Genomic DNA, 22,553 nt, shown 5'->3' on the forward strand with positions numbered 1-22,553 from the left:
TAGAAAATAGATTATACCTATTGCATAAAAATCAGAATATGTATAAATATAAATATTATATGAACATACATAAAACTAAAAGCATGAAGTATTTTGAGAAAATTAATAAATAGTATTCTAAAATAGTTTTTTCATCTTAATTTAATAATAAAAACTTAATTTGAACCTATATTATATATTAATTTAAGAATGAAAATAACTTTACCTAGCTTGTCTTATTTTGATAAGAAAAATAGAAATAAAAATCTAATAGCTTCATGGAAATATTTAAACCATATCTAATAGTTAAACTCTAGCTTCTGGATAGTTGCTTTTATTTGTCTTGAGTATGCTATAACTTAGCATGATAAACAGAGTGGTATAATTTGGTGACTGAAAGATCCGAGTTCGAATACCATATTGACCCTAATGTTTTCTATCGTATCTGGAAGATCGGAATTAGTGATTATTATATTATTATCGTTTCGATTGATCTTTACAAATTAGTTTTTCTTTGATTTACTTAATTATATAATTTAAGCTAAGTATTTAAATAAGATAATTTGACTCATAGAGAATATCATATATGTACATATGTACAAAAAAAGTCAGCATTTAAATTAGAGCAAAATTTATTAGTCGCAGAAATCATTTTGGGTTTTTAATTTAATAATGTTTGAGAAAGATATTTCTTTGCTTTTAATAATATTTAAGCACGGTTTTTATACAAAAAATAATGTGTTTATTTTTTAATATATCGATTACTACCTCTGATTCATATTCCTTAAATTGTATCATTATTGTGGTGTAATTAAATATATATATATGATATACACTCATGTTACATGTTTTTTTAATTAAAAATAATATGATCACTTATCGATAACGTCGCGTTCAATGCAAAGCTTTCAGTTTGATTTGTTGTGTCGGCAATTAGATTCATCTGCATAATACAAATTTCATATCTGACTGTTTTTGCAGCGTTTCTAGCACGAAACCCTTCACGTTGTCGTACTACAAAATTTCAATTTATGTATTATATATTAATATAATTGTCTGCGCGTCATGTCACCTATGTCGGCACGTAATGTCGGCTTTGTCCTATCGGAAATAATTAGATCCGATAGAGTGGTGTAAAATAATGTTCTAATTCAATTCCGCGCTCGGATGCGGCGCCATTCCGATCGCGATATGTCTCAATCGACGGTTGGCGACCCCTGGCCCTCTGACTAATGCGCGCAAACATGCCCGCGCACGCTGCTGCCGAGCTTTAACGAGCTTTCGTTCTAACCTTCGATCGCATGCGAATATTTCCAGTAATTAGCAATAGATGTGTCGGGATTGCAAAAAACGTTAGATTGATTCGACACATGCTAGTAAAAATAACAGTTGATTTGAGTCCCTATATTGAGTCACATCGATTTAAACTATTATTTATAAAATTATTATTGAAAGAACTAGCAAAAAATGTTCACGCGTTGGGTGCCAAAAAGAAGGCGCGAGACTTTTATGACGTTAGAATAAAAAAACTTGTTCTTAGACTTATATTATTAAAAAAATATAATAAAGAGGTTAATTTCTACATTAGCTGTATTTCTACATATAGTTAAGCATTTGTGTTGAGAATTACATTTCTTGAACATTAACTTAACTCTGACGTTTAGTTAATTTAATTTGAAAAAATTTTACTTCGAAAAAAATGTAGAGGCAGGCTGTATATATGTACTTAATTTAAGAATTAAATATCAAAATTATTTATCTTTATATTTTATTGACGCTTATAAATAGTCTTATCCGCACAGTGCATAATCATTATTACAGTGCAATGTATGCAGTATGATCGCATTTAGAAATTTCTAAATAACCACGTCGTTATGAATAATTCATCCGGTAATCATCGCCATGTTTTAATATATCGGCTCATTAACGGTCGTATATTCAATGGCATGACGCCTCGGGCATGTGACATGTCTCTCAGGTCGACTTGCACTCAATTACATAGATAGATGGTGGCGAAATGACCGATGGCTGATTCCAATATCTCGAAACGAGAAATTTCAATATTTACTATATGTATAAAAAACATGCACTTTTAATGCAAATGAAAAAAGTGTTGGTGTCTATCTGTGCAAACGAGCACATGTTTGCATTTGCATCTCGCTTTGTGCCGTCCCAACAATTACGTGCAATTACATGCAACGTGTATAGGCTGCATATATGTACGTGTGTATATACGTGCACAGACGGATTCCGCTCTCTGATTGGACGAGCGATTCCTTTGTTAGATTTTTGTACTCACCGTTTGGTGTTTTACCAATAGCCGAGCAGGGCCAGTCGTTGCGAACATTTTCCGGGTCGGTGTTTGATTTTCCGACGTTGGGAAATGTTGTTGTGATATTCATTCTAGTGAATTCCTTCGATAGTAAATGCTTACTGTTTTTTATTTAGATAGATTTTTATTTAAATTCCATGGTCACAACTTGCGAGTGTATGGTCATCCTTCAAGTATTATTTAAAAAATATTTATTGTAAATCTTCCCTTATAATATAACGAAAACACAATCATTAGATGCACGACATTTTTATTTTGATTATTTATTACACTATTCATCGGTGAGATTAGGAAAATCTTGGAAAACCTTATTTATGATTATTGAATTATATTTATAAAATAATCATTAATTCTGTTCTTCCAGATACAGATACAATGACAAAAATTAAAATCTCCCATGTACAGAAATTGAAAAATAATAGGGTTCATATAGGATTCGAACGCATATTTTTCAGGCATTAGTCGCCGACAGTATCATTTGTCTATTGTGCTGGTAATTTTATTACTCTCCTCTGTTTTAGCATGATATAGAAAATTTTCTGGAAGCATCAACATTAGTAATACTTATTGAATTTATATAAAAATGATGATAAGACAGCCTGATCCGCTATCATATTTTTAAATAGAATTCATACATTTTCTAACCATTATTTTCATTTATAAAGAAAATCTACGTGTTTCTTGCTGCTATTATCAAATGGAATTGTATTGATTATTATGGAACATTAACGAGAAATTGGTGCAAATGTAATAGATTACTATTTAAGGGTAGATTTTCGGTGGTTAAATTAGGTATAAGAATAAAAAAACATATTTAATATATGCTCTCTAGAAATGTATATAATCTAATAAATAAAGTAGTTTTTAATTGTCTCAAATATTATATTTTATACTAAGATATCTATGAAAAGAATTTATATAAAAGTTAAGCTATTTCTATCTGTTTCTTATATAATTTTCACCGTACAAAATATATTATTACAGTTAATTTTTATTATGTATGCTTTGACCTGTAAATATCTGTGCTTACTGAGTAATATTAATTTTAAGTTATAAATGAATTTATAAGAAAATAGAGCTATTCCTCTCTGTTTCTTGTATACTTTTCACCGTATGAAAGTCACTAAGATTTTCATGTATGCTTTGACTTGTAAATATCTGTACTTACTAAGTTACAGGTCAAGTGATATATTTTAGATTAAATTAGTTAATTAATTCATTAATTATTTTATTGTTATTTTGCAATATTTGAGAGCACCTGAGTCTTTCATACATTCGCATTTTCAAAACGAGTGTGAAAGAAGCGGATATATGTATAATTACTGTCGCGCGTTCCGGTTAACACACACAGTGCAAATACCTATTTTTTATGAATATATTTTTAAATAAACTTCGCTATTGTCTAAGACTTTCTCTCCCATATAAAACTTTTATTTTACTACACTCACATACTGACGTAAATAAATGCATATTAAAATAATCATATGTTATAAATATAACCGCATTTTTAACAATGCCTAAGATTCTATCGTTTCGCATTATTTTAAAATTGATATATCCATAGATGCACAGCCATTAAACGTCATTATTCAGATTCGAAGTGTTTTTTATAGGCATTGAATTCTTTTATGGTTTTTAGATAAAAAAAAGTTACACACATGCCTCAAGATACTGACACATGATATGTAAATATGATGTTCAATGGTTGTAATGAGAAAATGATTACTATGGAAGACAATTTTGCAGAGTCGCGCATTTTTACGATCATATGATATTTTTATTTAATATATGTAGGGTAGGAAAGTACGAATTTTTATATTTAAGGGATCTTATATAATTATAATTTGCTGTAATAAAAACAGTTATTTAATTAATTAGACTTGGTTTTCTCTCTCGCTCATTTAATTACGATTGCTACCTTTGCACTACTTATTTCGTGTTAAAAATTTCATATGATGTATTATGTATACAATAAGTGGCATATATTCGTCATTGTCGCCGTGAAATCACTTAGATTCGTATCGTGAAAATTTAATTATTCGCGTGGCACGCATGTGTGTAATCTTCGGTCAAAAGACAATGACTGGCTCCGTGGGACGGCCGGTTAAAAAACGCAATTTCTAGCCTTAGAATAAAGAAAAAAAAAGAAAAATTAACGGGCCGTGAGAAAGATGGGTCAATTTTGACCGAGATCTCGCTCATAGCTAAAAGTGTATTGTAGTTATTTTTTGTCAACGCCAATTTGGCAATTGCCCCTCGAGATACAGAGCCCCCATTATGGTCCGAGATATTCACACGTGTCCGTGTAATGATGATTTACGACAACGATTGGTTAATAATAACAAAGTGAAAAGAAAAATGATAAAAGTTAACAAAACAGCCGACGCTCTTGTGCGTTTAATGCGAGCCGAATTGCAAAACGTAACACTCACGGGATAATAAAGAATACTGGCGTATGTCAAAACGGACGTGCGATACGCAACATTAAAATTAAACAATGAGGTTTTATATTATTTTTTATAGGCGCGTTAAATGCTTAAAATACGGCACTTTTGTTCTGTATTTTGAATGGACGTAAGAAATGAAGTAGCAAAAAATATGAGCAGTATATTTATGTTTACGCGATGAAAAAATATTATTGCGATTTTGTGTGCTCTATATATTAATTAAAGCTTTATTTCTTTCTCAATTTGAATCAATCTACGAATGATGCTGATTATTCTCTATACATTAATTGATGATTTAAACATGCGCTACAGCAATAATTTTTGTCATCAAATGCCTACTTGATTGACTTTAATCCATATCACACGTGTGTAGTAGCCTTTTTAGCATTTTTTCTTAAACTGAATTTTTTTATTTGAAATGGTAACTTTTTACCACTGTATGCAAATTGAGATCTATTCTAGACGCTCCTATTTGTATTCACGCGAGGTTTTGTGTTGGCGAAATTTATGTGCCTCATAACAGTGCGATATAAATTATTGTGCAAAATATAATAGTTATAACCTATGGTGTAGCAGTTGTGTGTACGTGTATGATATTCGTATGGATTTGTGTTAATTGACACGACATCCGCAACCGATCCTGTCCCCTTGAATTTAAATTAGTTTCCCAAAAATTTGAGATCGTAAATAAACGTGAACCCATCGCTTCAGGTGCTTATAACAATTTTAATAATAAAATATTAGTAATCAGTTAACATAAGATAATCCAAATTTTATGCTATATATTATTACCTGTATAAATCATTGCTACAAATATTACACAAACTAGCATTTTATTGAGTAGATTGGAAATATTAACAATAATTAAAATAAGTCGATTATCATTGGTTTTTATTTATTTCTATATTATCAGATATTTAATAAACAAAGTAGTGCCATGCCACCATGATATTATGTTTTAATAGTTAATACAGATTGTTATTATATATAGATCTTTTATCAATTTAAAATTAAATAAAATAAATTTCAACCAGATATACCAGTGGTGTAAATCAGTGATTAATACCAGAAAAATATAGGTTCGAATCTCATATGAACTTTAGCGTTTTTTAATTTATATCGTATCAAGAAGATCGGATTTTGTGATTATTATATAATAATAAGTTTGATCGGTCGACATAGATTAGATTTTTCTAGATTTTCATAGTCTCACGGATAAATAAAATAAAATTGAGCCAAGTTGTACATTGTGTACTGTAATAATAGTTTATAATTTAAAAAAATATCACTGATTTACAGAATATAAAATTGGTCTGGTGTCTTATCACTGTCTGTTATCACTGATTTACAGAATTTAAAATTGGTAAAAAAAATAAGGAAGGGCGCCAATGACTAATACTTGAAAGAGCTACATTGGTTTAAATCCCATATGAACCTTAGTTTTTTTTATAATTTATATCGTGTCTATGAAATCGTAATTTGTGATTATTATATAATTTTAATTATAATTGACCGTCATAGATTAAGTTTTTCTAGATTTTCATAATCTCGCGAATAAATATTGTAGTAAATAATTAAAATAAAATTGATCTAAGTCGTTAAAGTGCTACACAGGACTTTTTTTAAAAGAAAATAAGCGCATAAAAAGTTAAACAAAATTTATATGAGAGATATATTTATTTAACAATATATTGATTGTACTAGTCAAAGTGTATTCAAACCGAATTTTGGTCAATAGGAGGGCGCAAAAACAATTATACCTTCTCAGAAGTCAAAAGTTCACGTCAAAAGCAATAAAATCGTGTCGCAGTGGGACCGCAGTGAGAACGCTAGTTATCGAGCGTTCCCACTGCAACGGAGCCGGCACGATTTTATTGCTTTTGCCGTGAATATTTGAGTTCTGAGAATGAATAATTGTTTTTTTGCGCTCTCCCATTGGTCAAAAATTGGTTTAGATGTGCTTCATTTGATTCTCACTCATTGAAAATCGTAATATTGAAAAAGAGTCGTATTTTAAATGGTAGCTTTTTCCATGCAGCATCTATACTTACATAGCTTCTTATCATACCAATCTTTCTATATTTTCTGTCGTCGTTTCTGTTATTGTTTTGGTCTTTTTTTATTGAAACCGGCGGTTGAAAAGTAACCGTATTATTTTTTCATTTTTAAGTCTTTACACTTAAAAATAGGTAAAATGTCATATTTACGTGAAAATAAAGGAATGAAATGTTACGCAGAATATCAACTGCGTTTCATTTTATTGAAAATACTGTAAAAAAGGTGCCGGAACGCCGTACCACCGCGTTACATGACAAAACAATCCCTGGTGCTACATAAATGATGATTTATATAGCATAGGTTTTTCTGTCTATTATTATTATATAATTATAACTTTATAAGTTCTTCTAGATTTTTATAATCTTACGGATAAATATTGTTATCTAATATTATGATCTAACTTGTTGATAGTAATATCCATATATATTATGATTTAAGACTGTTTTTAGAGTACTTTTTTCTTAAACTGAATGCATTATACAAAGATATAGGTATATGCAGTGCAATAATGTATTATTTTTATTTAAAATTTCAAAATAAAATTCAGGCACTATAATTTTTTTTTAAATACTAATTTATACTAAATAGTTTAAAATATATATATAATCAGAAGATCAGAATTAGTGATTATTATATAATTATAATCCCAACCGACTATCACAGATTAGGTTGTCCAATATTTTCCTTTATTCACGGATGATTATCGTAATGATTAATATAAATTGAGTTAGGTCGTACATATTATGTAAAAAATACTTTGAGCTACTTCAGATCATACAGAATATAATTATTTTATTAAAAAATAAAAAAGCCATTAAGACTTAAATCAATTTTCATTGATATATTGAATCACAATAAATAATATTACATGGATTCATTAGGATCGTATTTAAGCAAGACGATTCAAATTTTCATTATATAAAAAAGGATGAAAAATGATTATTCTATATTTTAATCTTTAAAGGGTTTGATGTAGTATTTAAGTTGGGTTGTCTCATAAATATAAAATATAATTGTTTTGTCAATACAATTTATTCTAAAGCCTATGATATTATTCATACCTCGTTTATGCAAATCTAACGCATATTTAAACAGTTTTGATTTAATATTTTGGTGATACTTCTATTATATAGTCAAGAATGAAATATGTGTGTATCCACGCGTCTTTCACCAGGTGAGGAATGGTCCCACCCCGGCGCTGGCACTCAAACTGAATACTAATTAAATTAAATTTCAATAACCAACACTTCAATTTATGAATTGAACCCATACAAAATTTTATCTGATTTTTTTCTGACCCCGGGATTTTCATTTTCGTTTGCATACCGGCGCACCGGAGCGCTTCGGGAAAATTTACATACAGATGCCAACGACCAACCACACAGCCTTATGGACCTACGGTTGGCGATTCTCGGAAAAATGCTTCTACCGGTTCCACACACACCGGTATTGTGCAATCAAATCCGTTCCACAAACACAGAGTCTATGGGTTCATGATTATGGTATGCAAATACGAAGTAATTACCGAGAAAATCGGCGATCGATCACCGGCGGCTGCCGCCTCGTGATCAATGGACCGATTTTCAACCTGCATGAGATTTTTGCATAGTTATTTCATATAAAATCGATCGTGTGATGTTGTTATGCATACGTACGCGTACATTTAACACAACACGATGTATAATCACGATTTGTTTAACCGATCAATTACTACAAGTATCCGGTGTCAAGGTTAATTATACTATATATAGTGAATACAAAATGGGCGTGAACTTTCAGTTTGTATTGTGTTGTGATCGACCAGCTATAATATTGTATATATCATACATCAATACACGAGCTTATGTGCTTAAATAATATTTCACGATATACTATTTTATACCGAAACTTTTTACTAGATTATTTTAAATAATATAAAATGGTAATTGCTATATTGAAAATATGAAAGTTGACCAAATTCATTATCACTGCATTTCATTACTTTTAAATACAGGATCATTTTATTACTACTATAGAATACAATCATTTAAATATGTTAGGGCAAAATTTGATAATAATTTATTCGAAAGGTCTAAATAAAAATGTGACTAATACATATTTAATATATAACATTTAACTCAAAAATTTGCCATCTAATCAATTAATGATACAGAAATACAATATTTTAGATAGTGATGAATAAACTTATAAAATAGAATGCTTTATTAAAGATTGATAATGTTTTTAAAATACGAACATTAGGCTATTTTTATGTGAATATATTTTACAAACTAAATTTATTCTTTCAAAAGTCATATTATCTTAGTATTTAAATAATATATAGCCACCTTAATGCTATGCTAAAAAGCTATTTCTTTACCATCTATATTTAGTAATTTATAATATTTTGCACCGCAATATTTTTTTAAGCATTAAAGGAAACTACATCTTAATTCTCTTAATAGAACATGATGACTTTGGTATAACATTTTTTTTATTATGGGAAATAATGTCGGAATAAAAATATTTATAGGCATAAAATTCACACCCGACTCTCGTAAAGGCATTAATTTGTGAAAGGCCCACTTAGGTGGCGTCCATTACGACTTATTGATATTCTAGTCGAAAAGGAAATGTTGTTAAAATATTGTCGGAATGACGAACAGTTCTTGGAATACGGTTCAAATTAATTTTTGACATAGACACAAGACTTGAATTAGTAATGATATACATGTGTATAGATTCTATATATACACACAAATGCACATGTGTACCATTTTTTAGGATAATAAATTACCTAAATTTATTTATATTGTCTTGACCTAACTGCGATTCCATTGAATTAGACGCGTGAGAATAAATTCATAAACGAAATTTGTATGGGGGACGATTAAACCGTAAAAGCGAAACTATTGCTCACGTACTATTACTACCACAAAATTTGTTTATGTGTATGGTTATTTAATAACGCTACGTGATTGCCTTAACAATTAACGATAAAGATCGTTAGACACATTTTTTCTATTCATCGACAAACATAAGGCAAAGTGCGAAGAGTGTATTCAAGGGTCGTCAAATCCAATCTGCGAAATTAAAAGGGTTGTGCAACGCAAAAAAATCGATCCTATTTTACGTAATTACTATTTTATACCGCGTAGTGTGAACGACGTGGTACTTCTTGCTTATGTACAACAAAATGGGTAGATATTAGTAAAATGGGCCAATTACGTGTATCCACCATTCAGCGTTGTGGTATTTTTTTCCATGTCATTATTGCACGGGGAAAATGGTTACCGTGTATTATTATATACACATACGTACACTTATATACACTCACAATTGCCATTGGACATATGTACGTATATGTTTCACTTAATTCCGTAGAATTTTTATCTGATACGCCAATTATATAATTTTGTCATTATAAATCGTATGAAATTTTAACAATGCAATCACGAGAGTGTAATTTAATAATATTATAGAAATATATAAATCTAGAACGTAGCTCCAATTCATAAATATGGTCTATTTATATAAATATATTATAAAAGTTGCTTCCATTAGCTTCCGGACGCAAATCCCTGAAAGTGTCAAAGGTGCGTATAGTTTGAGTAGAGCGTGGGCTGAAAATCCCAAACGGTGGTGAATATTAATGAAGACCATTGTGAGCTCTTCTCTCTCTCACTTCAGTCAATCACGGCTTTAAAATAGGCACAATGAGAAGTGGCGAGGCCGTCAGGAGAGCTGGCTCACAATGTGCCCAGCGGCTCGGAGTGGATTCACAATATTTCAAGGGGTGATACACACAACTGATAAGGCGACACTCACTCGGCTATCTGGCCGCCCATCTCGGCGCGGGGAAAACTATAACAAAAGGACCATCGTTACTTACGTACACCCCGTGTGTGTCTGGGTAAATGTGTACAAACCCCATCGAGCCTCCTCCCGTTTAAACTGCACCATTGGCACTACTCTGTGTGATGCTGCCAAAGGATTTCACCTTTCAATATTACGCTTCCCGCATCACAGCACAATGAAGCTCTAATACATTAAAACTCTAGGATAGTTTGCTTTGAATTAACTATGATTGTATTGGTAATGACGTGTGAACATTTGATTTTTAAACCTTACTATAAAAAAAACATATATTTTTTTTAAAACTTGATTGAATCAAAAAAACATTGTACAAGATCATGAAATTAGAATTATTAAGCTAATTTTTAAATTAAATATGTCTCCATTTTTACTTATATTAATTGTCTTAGGTAAATTGATTTTTCATTAGTGTATCTAAATAAGCGTAAAAATATTTTTTTACCATTTTTCAATATTCAAATTTATTTTATTTTAATGATATTGTCATAGTATATATTTTTTATCATCAACGCATTTAATTTTATAGAAAGCAGCACCATTGCTACTTTAAAATGAAGTTATCTACTTCGTGACTATAACTTACTGTCTTATTTAGATGTAGTTATAGAGTTTCCAAATATTCGTTATTTTTGACTTTGCAAATTTAATGATAAAGTCATAAAAAATCGAGAAATATCGTTTGAATAAATACATTATATAAAAAAACAATAAAAGGCAACAAAAATATTTGAATTACTACAAAATTTTATTTTAAATATTCCTGCTGCTAAAAAGATATTAAAAATATTTTACAATTATATTAGTAATTAACATTGTTATGATACACTTACATTTACTATAATGTAACACAAATTTTTACTTAAAAATAGAGAAAAATATTAGGAAGTTTGACTTAAAAGTAAAATATATTTGAAAATCAAACCATCACACATGTTCAGAATTTTTGCTGTGTGGAATTTTCCTGTACGCAATAATCCGATCGCCGTCAATTTCTACCGTCAAAATTTCCCCTAATATTTTTTAAAATATTTTAGCAATAAAATTTATTTATTCTTTACTGCTGATTTTTTAAGTATAACACTTTTTCATTTAATTATAACGCACTATTTAGTTGTAGTATGAAATAAATATTTTTCTTTTAGTATATATTATAAATAAAAATGTATAGCAATCGATTATTAGTCCACAAAATCAGAAAAACTCAAATTTTTGTTGCTTACTTCAAAAGTAAACATTTAGATAAATAAAAAAAATGTTTGATAATAAAATGAGCTAATAATTTATGTTTAAAATATACCAATAGTTGCTATTTTGATAAACACAAATTTTTATTTACATTTTTTTTATATATAATAAGTAGATATATATTAGTTACTGTGAAATTATATTTTAAAAATGTATCAAACAATTTATTTACAATTTCACTGCTTAGTATCAGTAAAAATGTATTTATTCTAGTACGTGTATTTCCACATGATCAAAAATTATATCGTCACATTGTTATACAAAATACTATAATATTTAAAATGAATTAAACTAAATCCAAACCTAACATAAAAAAAATATTTTATTGACATATTAAAACTACTGTTTGAAACAAATATTTATGATACAAATATTGTTCGTATTTTTTTAACCATATATGTTACAATGAATGTATATTTTTAGTGAAAATATATTTTCACAGCATTTCAGTAAAATCATATTGAGACACATTTTCACTGGTAAATAAATATTTATACTAGTAAAAATATGATTTATCTGACAGGTGCTAGTAATACTATCATTGAAAATTAAACGTGTAAAAAATGTATTCTTTAAATGATAGTTAGGAACGCCATTTTTCAAATCTTATATGCCACCAGAAAAGTTCATTTAAAAAATTCTTGTATGACGAAATATCACATGTAAGTTATAATAAATACTGTTTTGCTGATAATAAGTGAAATTATAATTCAATTGTTTGATATATTTAAACTGATTTAGTTAGTTAAATTATATTTCCAATATATAATATATAAATATAATATATTTTATATTTTTTTATCATATTTTTACTTATATTTTTTCTAAGTAATTTTAATTCACTCTTTACAAGTAGATTTTTATTATGAATTATTAAATAGATTTAATTTATTTATTTTATTTAAAATATTTATTTTTGTAATAAACGTTTGGAACAAAAAGTTTTTGTGAAGGTGTTTATATAACTTAAAATAATTTGACATAATTTCTCTTGTAGTATAATTTATTATTTTATATATATTAAATGAAAAAGTAAACGTTGTACTAATTTTTATATATCATTTTCTCTTAAATATTGTAAATATTTTATTTTTTTACTTAGTAAAAAATATTTATTGGTTTATTTTGATGTTTTGGTTATTTTTTTTATAGATTGATGTATCTAGCTTAATTAAAAATAGGCATTCGTATATTATTAAATTATTGTTGCTCTTAAATTGTTATTCTCTTCAATGTAACTGAATTTTAAGTTTAACCTATTTTCAAGGTAAATTATGTACTACAATAACCCTTGCTACGATGTAAAATATGCATAATACATTACAAAATAATAAATTACCATAAATGCATATTTAATTATATACATTACATAATTTATGATCTCACGCGAATAGTTTCCATTCATAAGATCGAAATAGCGCTTTATGTTTAATAACCAACTCCGACACGTTGATAAAAATAAAATTTTCGTTGTGAATGATGATATTTTTAATACTTGTTTAACAAGGAGCTGACAAGCTTTTTTATATTGTCATATAAAAACGCGTGGGCGAATACACATATAACTTAACAAAAGATACGACTTAGAATCACCATGTTTAATATTTAACGATGATTACGGACGCGTTCAAAACTTCCTGAAAAGTTAACAACTTTTCTTTGTTTTAATTTAACCATAACCCGCAAATTTGTAATTAATATTTTTCTGTATGTGTATGTTTTATTACCGTTTGCATACAGGTATATGGAACATATAATGTGGCGGCACATAGTACATATAAATACATTTGATGTGTTTGCGTAGTAATTATAAAATCGTTATGCGCTTACTGGCGAAAGAAGCACGCAAAAAATGCATCATGCCTAGTGCGGCACTGCACTTTTTACTTATCTATGGCTCTCATCGAAAAACTCGATGAATAATTTGGACCGTGTGTCATAAGTGAAACGGTTTGAAATTACACGTGTGTGGATAAAACACATTTTTGTAAAGCTTAAAATTTATTTTATGCTCAGAAGTACTGTTAAATGCCCTTGAAAGTTTTATTTTAGTGGAAGCACATTCGTGATTTGAATCATTGTTCATCAACAGGTTAAATAGTGGTAACCATTCTCTATATAATTTATTTATTTCACATCTAATTCTTAGTGCATACCTTACGAATTTATCCATTTATTGTCAATGCTTGTTAATTATCGAGTGATAGGTAACTTAATAGCCATCGTGAATATATGAATAAAAGTTTTGTTTGATTTTTTATTATTGGACATCGTGTTAGCAGGATCGGTAGTAGCGTACTTACGTGTAAACTTTCTAGCCCCACCGTAATAAAACGCAGTAGGGCAAAGGGCCGGAAGGCTTGCGGCAGCAGATCGGCCATCTTGATTAGACACGTTTTATGACGGACGCTTTTTACCCGAATAAATATACGACTGCCAAACCGCAATTCGCTCGGAAGCTCTACAATAACAATTCTCATCGACTGTGGAAAGTTATGGTGACGATTCCATTCTATACTACCTATTTGGTTCGGATTTAGATATTTTGTCTTCTTGTGAATCATACCTTAACTATTAGATATATCGCCAATATGTTTTGATTTAAATTTAAGAAAAATCAACTATCAAATATAGAAATTGTTAAGCACAGTTTTTTTTGTTTACACAGGTTATATTTGGACCTACCCGTATATAGAGTTTGCAACGGAAAAATCGATACTGTAACGGTGTTTTGACGCACGCTTCATGAATCGTTACTAATAACATTAACGACGATGCACTTGTGCCATATATTTGCATAATGATTTATAACAATTAGGGACGAGAGAAGAACATGTGTTCTTGAACGACTTTCTGATTCAACACGAGCTTTTTATGCGATAATTGCCAGCGAACCTTTACATGTGCTACATATATAAAAATATGCTAAAAAAAAGCAATTTGTATTGCAAGTGTGTTATATAAGTTGCACCTGGAAATTGCTGTAAGCATTTAATGAAATCAATAAAAATTTTGTAAATTTTCTGAGCCTCAATATGCATTCTAATCTATTTTAATAGAAGTTACGTAAACCGTAGATTTTCCTACGTCAATCGCGAACAATTCGCGTTTTTCCCCTCACACCACAAAACACAAAAGTGTCGTTGTCAATAATTACAACACGTATTCTCGTATTCCACACATTGGCCAACCACTCTTTGTAATTAATGTTTTGCGAAGCATTTCGCTTCCCCTCTTCGCACGCCAGTTGTCCCTATGAACAATTAAGTGTAATTTGGTAATTATATTAGAGACACCGCGTTCACTAGACCGGCAATATAACAATATTCAATTCCTAATGACACATGTGTATAATAATTTTACTCATACACTCACAGTAAGTTATTTAATATTATTAAATAATTAAAACAGAAGCGTCGATACCGGTATTTAACAGTTTGAGATGATCACGACTGTGTTTAATATTCATACACGCTTGTTAAGTAATAATACGAGACCGGATTTATTATTAATTTATGTATAAGTGTGGTTCTAAGATTTTTTCATGTTTTATACAAAATTTGCATCCGCATTATAAGCACGATTTGTTTATATTTTTAACTGTTTTTATCTTATAATGTGTAATTTAATTTTGATTAAAATATGTTGGTAAATAGTAACTGAACGCAAAAATGATATTCATAAAAATATTTTGTCACAAATTGTATTAATTTAAAACGAGGTTTAGAATAATAATTTTATTTTTAACAATCATTGCGAAAAATGATTTTTATAGCAAAAAATTAGTTTACTAATGAAATTATTTGTATATGCAGTTTTGTTGATTTTATCATTTTAATTGTTACTTATATTTATAATCCTGTTTATATGCATATGCCAAAAATAATCAGTAACATATGCTTTGATTATATTTTAGATTTAAAAAACGATGATATTTTCTATATCACAAAAATATATTTGCCATAAAAAATAGTAATAAATCTGCTTATATGTATATATGTTTGATATTAAAATTTACATCCGCACTATTATCACGATTCGATTTTTATATCTTCTATTGAGTAATTCAATTACTTTAATATATAATTAAATAGTAACTGAACGCAAAAACAATATTCAATATAATATATTAATTTATTTTAAAACGAGGCTCACCATCTATATTATATTATTATATTTTTAAAGAATTATATTTTTTATATAAAAATCGTTAGTATATTTTTTTATTATTTAAAATATTTTTATATATAGCTTTTATTATGTTTTGTTGATTTTATTATTTTAACTGTTACTTATATGTATAATTCTATTTATATACATTTACCAAAAATAATCAATAACATATGCTTTGATCATATTATAGATTTTAAAAAACGATATTTTCTACATAACAAAAATATATCTGCCATAAAAAATTATACCAAATCAGCATATAAATTTAGTATTTTTATATATAGATTTAACTATATAAAACAATACTTGCATGTTTGTTTTTATTTTTCATTGTAGATATATTTTTTTATTAAAATAAACTTTTCTGTAATTATTAGTTTGCTTACATATATACTTTTATGGGTAAAACATTTTATTATTTTTCAAAGATATCATTAGTTTTTTTTATACTACCTTTATTTATTTTTATTGTAAGCAATTATAATATTTAATTTATATAACTATATATTTTATAAATTTTAAGAACAGATTTCCTACATCAGAATAAAAAAATACACGAAATATAATAATTAAATAAAAAAAATTAAGGCAATCATTTTTAATAAAAAAATATTTGCTATAACAATCAATTATATTTTTTTGCTTTGAAAAAAACTAAGAAAGCTAAAATATGTTCCAGTCATATATTAAACAAAAAGATTAGATTGTTTATGCAAATATTTTATATAAAAAAATACTTGATCATTTAATGTAGGAAATTTATTTCTTATAATATACAATTAGCATTATTAGTTCCATATTTTATTTTTTATTAAATATTATAATTGTTCAACAATATTTATTTTAGAAAAGGATGAATTTTTTTAAGCATAAAATTTTACATGTAAACAAAAAAGTTTCCACAGCAAGAAAAACGTACATTTTATATTTTTTTAATTTACAAGGAGACCTAAATTTATTTTAATAGTATATGTATTTATATAATATGAATTATTATCTTTTAGAGTTTTTTTCTAATTAAAGTATTTTTCTTCCTTCTTTTTTATTTCACTACGCATTTAATATTTAAATTTAAACCTTTAATTTAGTTTTACAAATCATATTAAAAAAATCTGGTTCATGTTGTTTTAAATTATTCACACATTTCAGACATATCAAGTTGCTTGTTTAGAAAATCTTCCTGATTGTTTTTATCGTTGCATCCTTTTGACTTGTATCCATTTAATTTTTATAGGTCAGTATAAACAAATTCTCATGGTCTTAAACTTAAGTAATGAGTTTTATTTAAACAATACCTCATTATTCAGATTCAATTTGCATACAGAAAATCTTTTAAAAAACACTTTATAGCCTTAACGATTCTCCTCGTTCCGTGGCCTTAACTCGTATGCATATTTAGCACGTACCTCTTGTGAGAGAAAACGCCAAGGATTAAGGAACTTTAGCCTGAGCATCAGACCGTGCCTCCGCTCGTTTGGTTCGTTTTCATTAAAATTCGTCTTCGGCTCCTTTCCCTTTTCCCTCGGTGCAGCGCCCTTATGTCGCCGTCGCCGGTGAAAAAACTCCAAACATCTGCCCTTGTGTGGCGCTTTTTTCGGGGGTGAGTCGCCGATGGTTATCACGTTGCCGGGTAGCTCCAAGATCCCGGTAGCGATAAGCCCATTGGGCCCCAATGGGGAATTTGTACGAGACAGCGGGTAGCCGCCGTGCGGGCTTTATGAAAATGAGCTTTCTGAAAGCTTCCACCCGTTATTACATCACCTGGTGGTAGGGAGAGTGTGCGTGCGACCAGCTAATGTGTGTGTTTCTGTATGATTTGAAAATATTTTGAAAAAATAATGCAATATTTAAATTCAAAACTTAACGAGAAACATCTAACATTGAAATCTTTGTGTGGCCTTTCTATTTTATAATTTCAATAAATAATATTTTCCAATACTCAACATATGGCATAAAATCATATATGAATTCAGTGAAAACATCATTAAATTCATATAATATATTTAAAATCTAGATTTGCGTATATCATAAGTGAATCGTAAGTGAAATAATATATATTTAATTGTTCCATAAGAAAATGTTATGTTTAAAATATAATACACTGTCTGCTTTTATAATATAAAATAATTATTGTAACGTATCATAGTCTGTTTTTATATAATACAACTATATTTTTGAGCAGCTCGCAAAAATAAGGATTAAATTACGAATTACGGTATAGGTACTAAATGTATATAGATAGATGATACTATTTTTATGTTGAGTTTTGAATGAATAGAAAATTAGTTATCATTATAAAATTATTAATAAAATCCGGAACAATTTTCCTATATATATTTCTTTTAATTGTCTATATACATTTTTCAATTTATTTAATTATTATTTTAATTTTTTTTATTTCAATTATATCATTGGTTATGTATAAATATGATATACAGAAGTTTCGGGCTAAAGGTTTTAATTATAGACATCTCAAAATTATAGATATAAAAAGAGTATTCTTATTTATTGATTGCATTGTTATTTTTATGGGCATGTGTAACTTTATAACATCTTTTGCAACAATTGTGTAATAAATTTACTTAAATAGAGAATTTTACGTTAATTTTAAGCCAGCAAATAAGTTTTGGTAAAGTACAATGTTTACTGATGGTTTGTTAAATTAGGTTTAAAATTGTTTATCCATTCAAATATAACAAAATAATATTTATATGATAGTTTATAAATAATTACAAACAAGTTATGATTTAGCAATCTTTCTGACGAATCACTTTTCATTAATAATTAATAACGTTTAACTGTCTGCATATAAACAATTTTAACAAATTCACGTAGTTTGTTAAATATGCGCATGCGCAAAACTGCACTTTCCCACTTTCTACCGCGATGACTTGAACGAAACGGTTATTATTTACAAACCCCATTATGTTATGTACACATTTTTTGTTCGCCATCTCATATTGGTATATTGAATGATGTACATTAGCGGAGATTAATCAAATTTCATACCACTCACCAAACGACCTATGGCAGTTGCTACCCCCCGTCGGTTCCGATTTATACCCAACCCCCACAGCCCGCACGTTAGATTTCGGGATTGTTCATTGTAATCCGGCCTTATCTGATTTTCCGACACATCCGAGTGATTTACAAATAGAACCAGAAATTAAACAAAAAATCCCATTGTATTAACGCACACATATACGTATAGGGCAAATTGGTTTGTTCCATCGTTCGCCTTTATTGGTTGTATAAATTTTAAAAACAACTTTGCGGTCTTTAATTGGCCCTTATGTAGTACATTTGGTTGTTGCCTTAAAATGGCAACAATCAACCGTGTGCTGAAACGGTCGGCAATTATGCCTCGAATCCTTTTTGTCGGTTTCGTGCTCGAAAATCATGACTGTTGTTGTAAAGCATATGTTTTTTTCGTGTGTTTGTAATTGAAGCAATCAATGATTTCAAGGGTGGTTGAATCGTAAACCGCTGGGGTCGCGCCCTATGGATATGACTATGGATTGCGATTGGCCAAGGGATAGCGGCGACTTTGGAAACGGCGAATCGTCGGTTATCTTGTAATTGTATTAACGAAAACGGGGTGGATGCTACAGCCAGATAGGGGAAGTATGTGTGTATGTAGTTAATCGTATTGTGGTCTGATGGTTGGAAGAATAAAATTGGATATTAAGTGTCGCACGTTGCGAATTCATGGTTGAGTGAACTGTTTGGAAATTGATTATAAATGCCGTAAAATTGATACATGAACTCAAATTTATAAAAAATGCATTAAAATCAATTGATAATTCAATAAAATCTTACTTAAATTATTATTATTATATTAAAATATTATTATTGTATCCATTATATGTTTAATTAAATCAAATTCTGGATAAGTCAATAGTACTTGAAATTAAGAGTAAGTTATAAACAATTAATTATTATTCAATGTAAATGTTTATTGTAATAACATAATTTATTAAATTTATTTAAAAAATATTTCAAAATTGTCTCTTAAAAACTAAGGATTTCAATTATAATCTTAACAGCTTAACGACGTAAAATATTTTATAATTAAAAAATATAAAGTTATTATCTTGGCTTTTTAACATATACACATATTTATATATAAATGTATAATATATTGCCATTTCATATTCATTATTTTTAGTAGAAAGCAACGAAAAACATTATATAGCTTGCATTCTACTTTATGTATACTAATTTATTTATTAGTTTACTAATTTAATAAAAACTATTTAAAAAGCGCTTAAATTAATATTTATATTTATATAAAGTCTCTTTTATACTTATAAATAAAACTGTAAAATATTTTTTTATAAAATTAGTAAACTAATAAATAAATTAATTAACATAAAGCATTATGACTAAGTTACATTTTATCATCTAAATATTGAAACACGTTTTGCCTCATAGCTACCCTATAGGACCCTACTCAAAACATATCTACTCATATCACCTTCTTTTGATATAAATGTATATTAAATTGAATGCCATATTTTCTGATAGTTAAATATAGTCACAATACATCACACCTTCCCTTAAAATACATGTACAATTATATTATATTTATTTTAGTTGTAACTCAATAATAGAGATTTTTTATACATTATATGCACGACATAGCTCGATTTGCATTAATTTATTCGAGAGCTTCTGTATCGTTAATCTCGGCCCTGCTTTTCCGGCAGCCCTAATATCCTCATTAACTTCAGGCTCCCGTAATCATACCCGAATTGTAGTGAAAATTGTCATTAACAGCTGTTGCCACTTTACATTTGTCATTCGAACAAGATAAAGGTAAAAAAACCTATTTGGATTATATGTAATGCCGACAGGCAAATTTTATGCTGTAACTCTGTAGAATGCCCATATACATTTTTGCAATCTGCCGATTTCCACGCAAAGAATTGCTTCTTATTTGATTTATAATGTAGTTTTTAGATTAACAAAGCAAAAATAAGGCCGATTAGAGTAGTTTAGAAAATCTTAAATACTTTTATGCCATTCAAATACCTCTGATCTTTATTAAAAACTTTCAAGAAAGCTTGAATATTTTCAAACATTTGGCACTTACGCACCCTTTTTATACAGTGGTATGAAAATGAAGCGTATGTAAAACATATATATACATAGCGGCTAACAAAATAAGGTTTTATGAATTTTCTGAAGAATGAGAAAATTTTTTGAGAAACACTTTATATTTTGTAATATTTTTTTTCATTATTTTTTTTCTTCTTTGCAGGTCCTCGAGCGGGAGGAGGGCAAGTGTGCCGGCCGCACTTTCATGCGCCTCTACCATGGCTCGAAGGCAAGCCTTGGGGCTACCAAGAGGACAAGCCTTCGCCGGCACCCCCAGCGCCCCATCCCCTGTTTTCGTTTCCGCCCACGCCGCCCAAGGACGCGACGCCGGACAGCGTCCCCTCAGCGTCCGAGTACCAAGCGGCAGTGGCGCACGCGGCAGCCATGTCGGTGGCATTCATGCAGCAGCAGCAGCAACAGCACCAGGACAGCCAGCAGCAGCAGCAGTCGGACGTGAAGCCGATGCTGTCGTGCGCAGCGCAGCAGGCCAAGCAGCGGGAAGGTGCGCAGGGCGGGGGTGGCTCCGGGGGCGCCGGATCAGAGGCGCCCTACGGCTCCTATGACTCGGGCGGCTACGGTGCCTTCGCCCAAGCGCCCTCGCTGTACGCCGCTGCTCGACCGCCCTCGCCGCACAAGCCGCGTGCCAAGTCGCGCACCAGCGCCGGTGAGCGCTGTCACACTATCTGTCGTCACTGTGACCGCTGCTATATGATCAATACAATCAATACTAATCGATACTAATCACGACACGACACTAACGCTTATGTTTATTATTAAAACGCGAGAGATGTTCGATGGGCGGTGGTGGTTTTGAAATATCTATAAAGGGTCAAGTTGAACTCCATGTCTCTCTTCGTTGCCGTAGAGTTTCATTCGAGTACGCAAATTTAAAAAATCATCAGCATTTCTTAGGTTGCATCTAAGAGTTATTATATGTATTTTAACATATAGTTTATTCATACATTGTACAATATATTATAAATATTTGCAATAATAATGAAGACAACATTCGTCTAAAAAAAATTAAAATGCAATAAGTAAAAAGCTAAAAAAATCGATTAGAATTAAAATATTAATAATCACATTTCGGTTTACGTGGATCAAATACTGTGGATCATTTATGAGAGCGCAGAATTAAAATGAAATTATAGTAGTACGACTATGCATAAAAAGTTATTTTCATAACTATATTATGTATAAAATATTATGTCTCAGTTAGTTTTCTTTATTATTATTCACTCTTATTCCTAATATAAGTATTGTATATAAATTTATATTTTTTTTAATAATGTCAATGAAAAATTAATGTTGTTCTTTAAATTGAAGATAGGAATCAATACTTCACAACTTAATTTGTACAGAAA

General features: G+C 29.3%; 1 protein-coding gene across 7 annotated transcripts in view; it reads left to right on the plus strand.

The window, feature by feature from the left end:
* Positions 1-22,553, plus strand: part of LOC148228042 (GATA-binding factor C-like) — a 160,402-nt gene that overhangs the window by 20,507 nt on the left and 117,342 nt on the right. For 6 of the 7 annotated variants that reach the window (XM_088200373.1, XM_088200377.1, XM_088200376.1 and 3 more), the window contains one exon: positions 21,353-21,853. In XM_088200373.1, coding sequence (XP_088056499.1) covers positions 21,353-21,853 — 501 coding nt within the window. The remainder of the gene's footprint in view (positions 1-21,352; positions 21,854-22,553) is intronic. The other variant, XM_088200379.1, reaches the window with a different exon arrangement.

This window comes from Plectrocnemia conspersa, unplaced genomic scaffold (genome assembly GCF_051122295.1).
Source record: "Plectrocnemia conspersa isolate PC_06_02 unplaced genomic scaffold, ASM5112229v1 ptg000012l, whole genome shotgun sequence".
Taxonomy (NCBI): Eukaryota; Metazoa; Arthropoda; class Insecta; order Trichoptera; family Polycentropodidae; genus Plectrocnemia; species Plectrocnemia conspersa.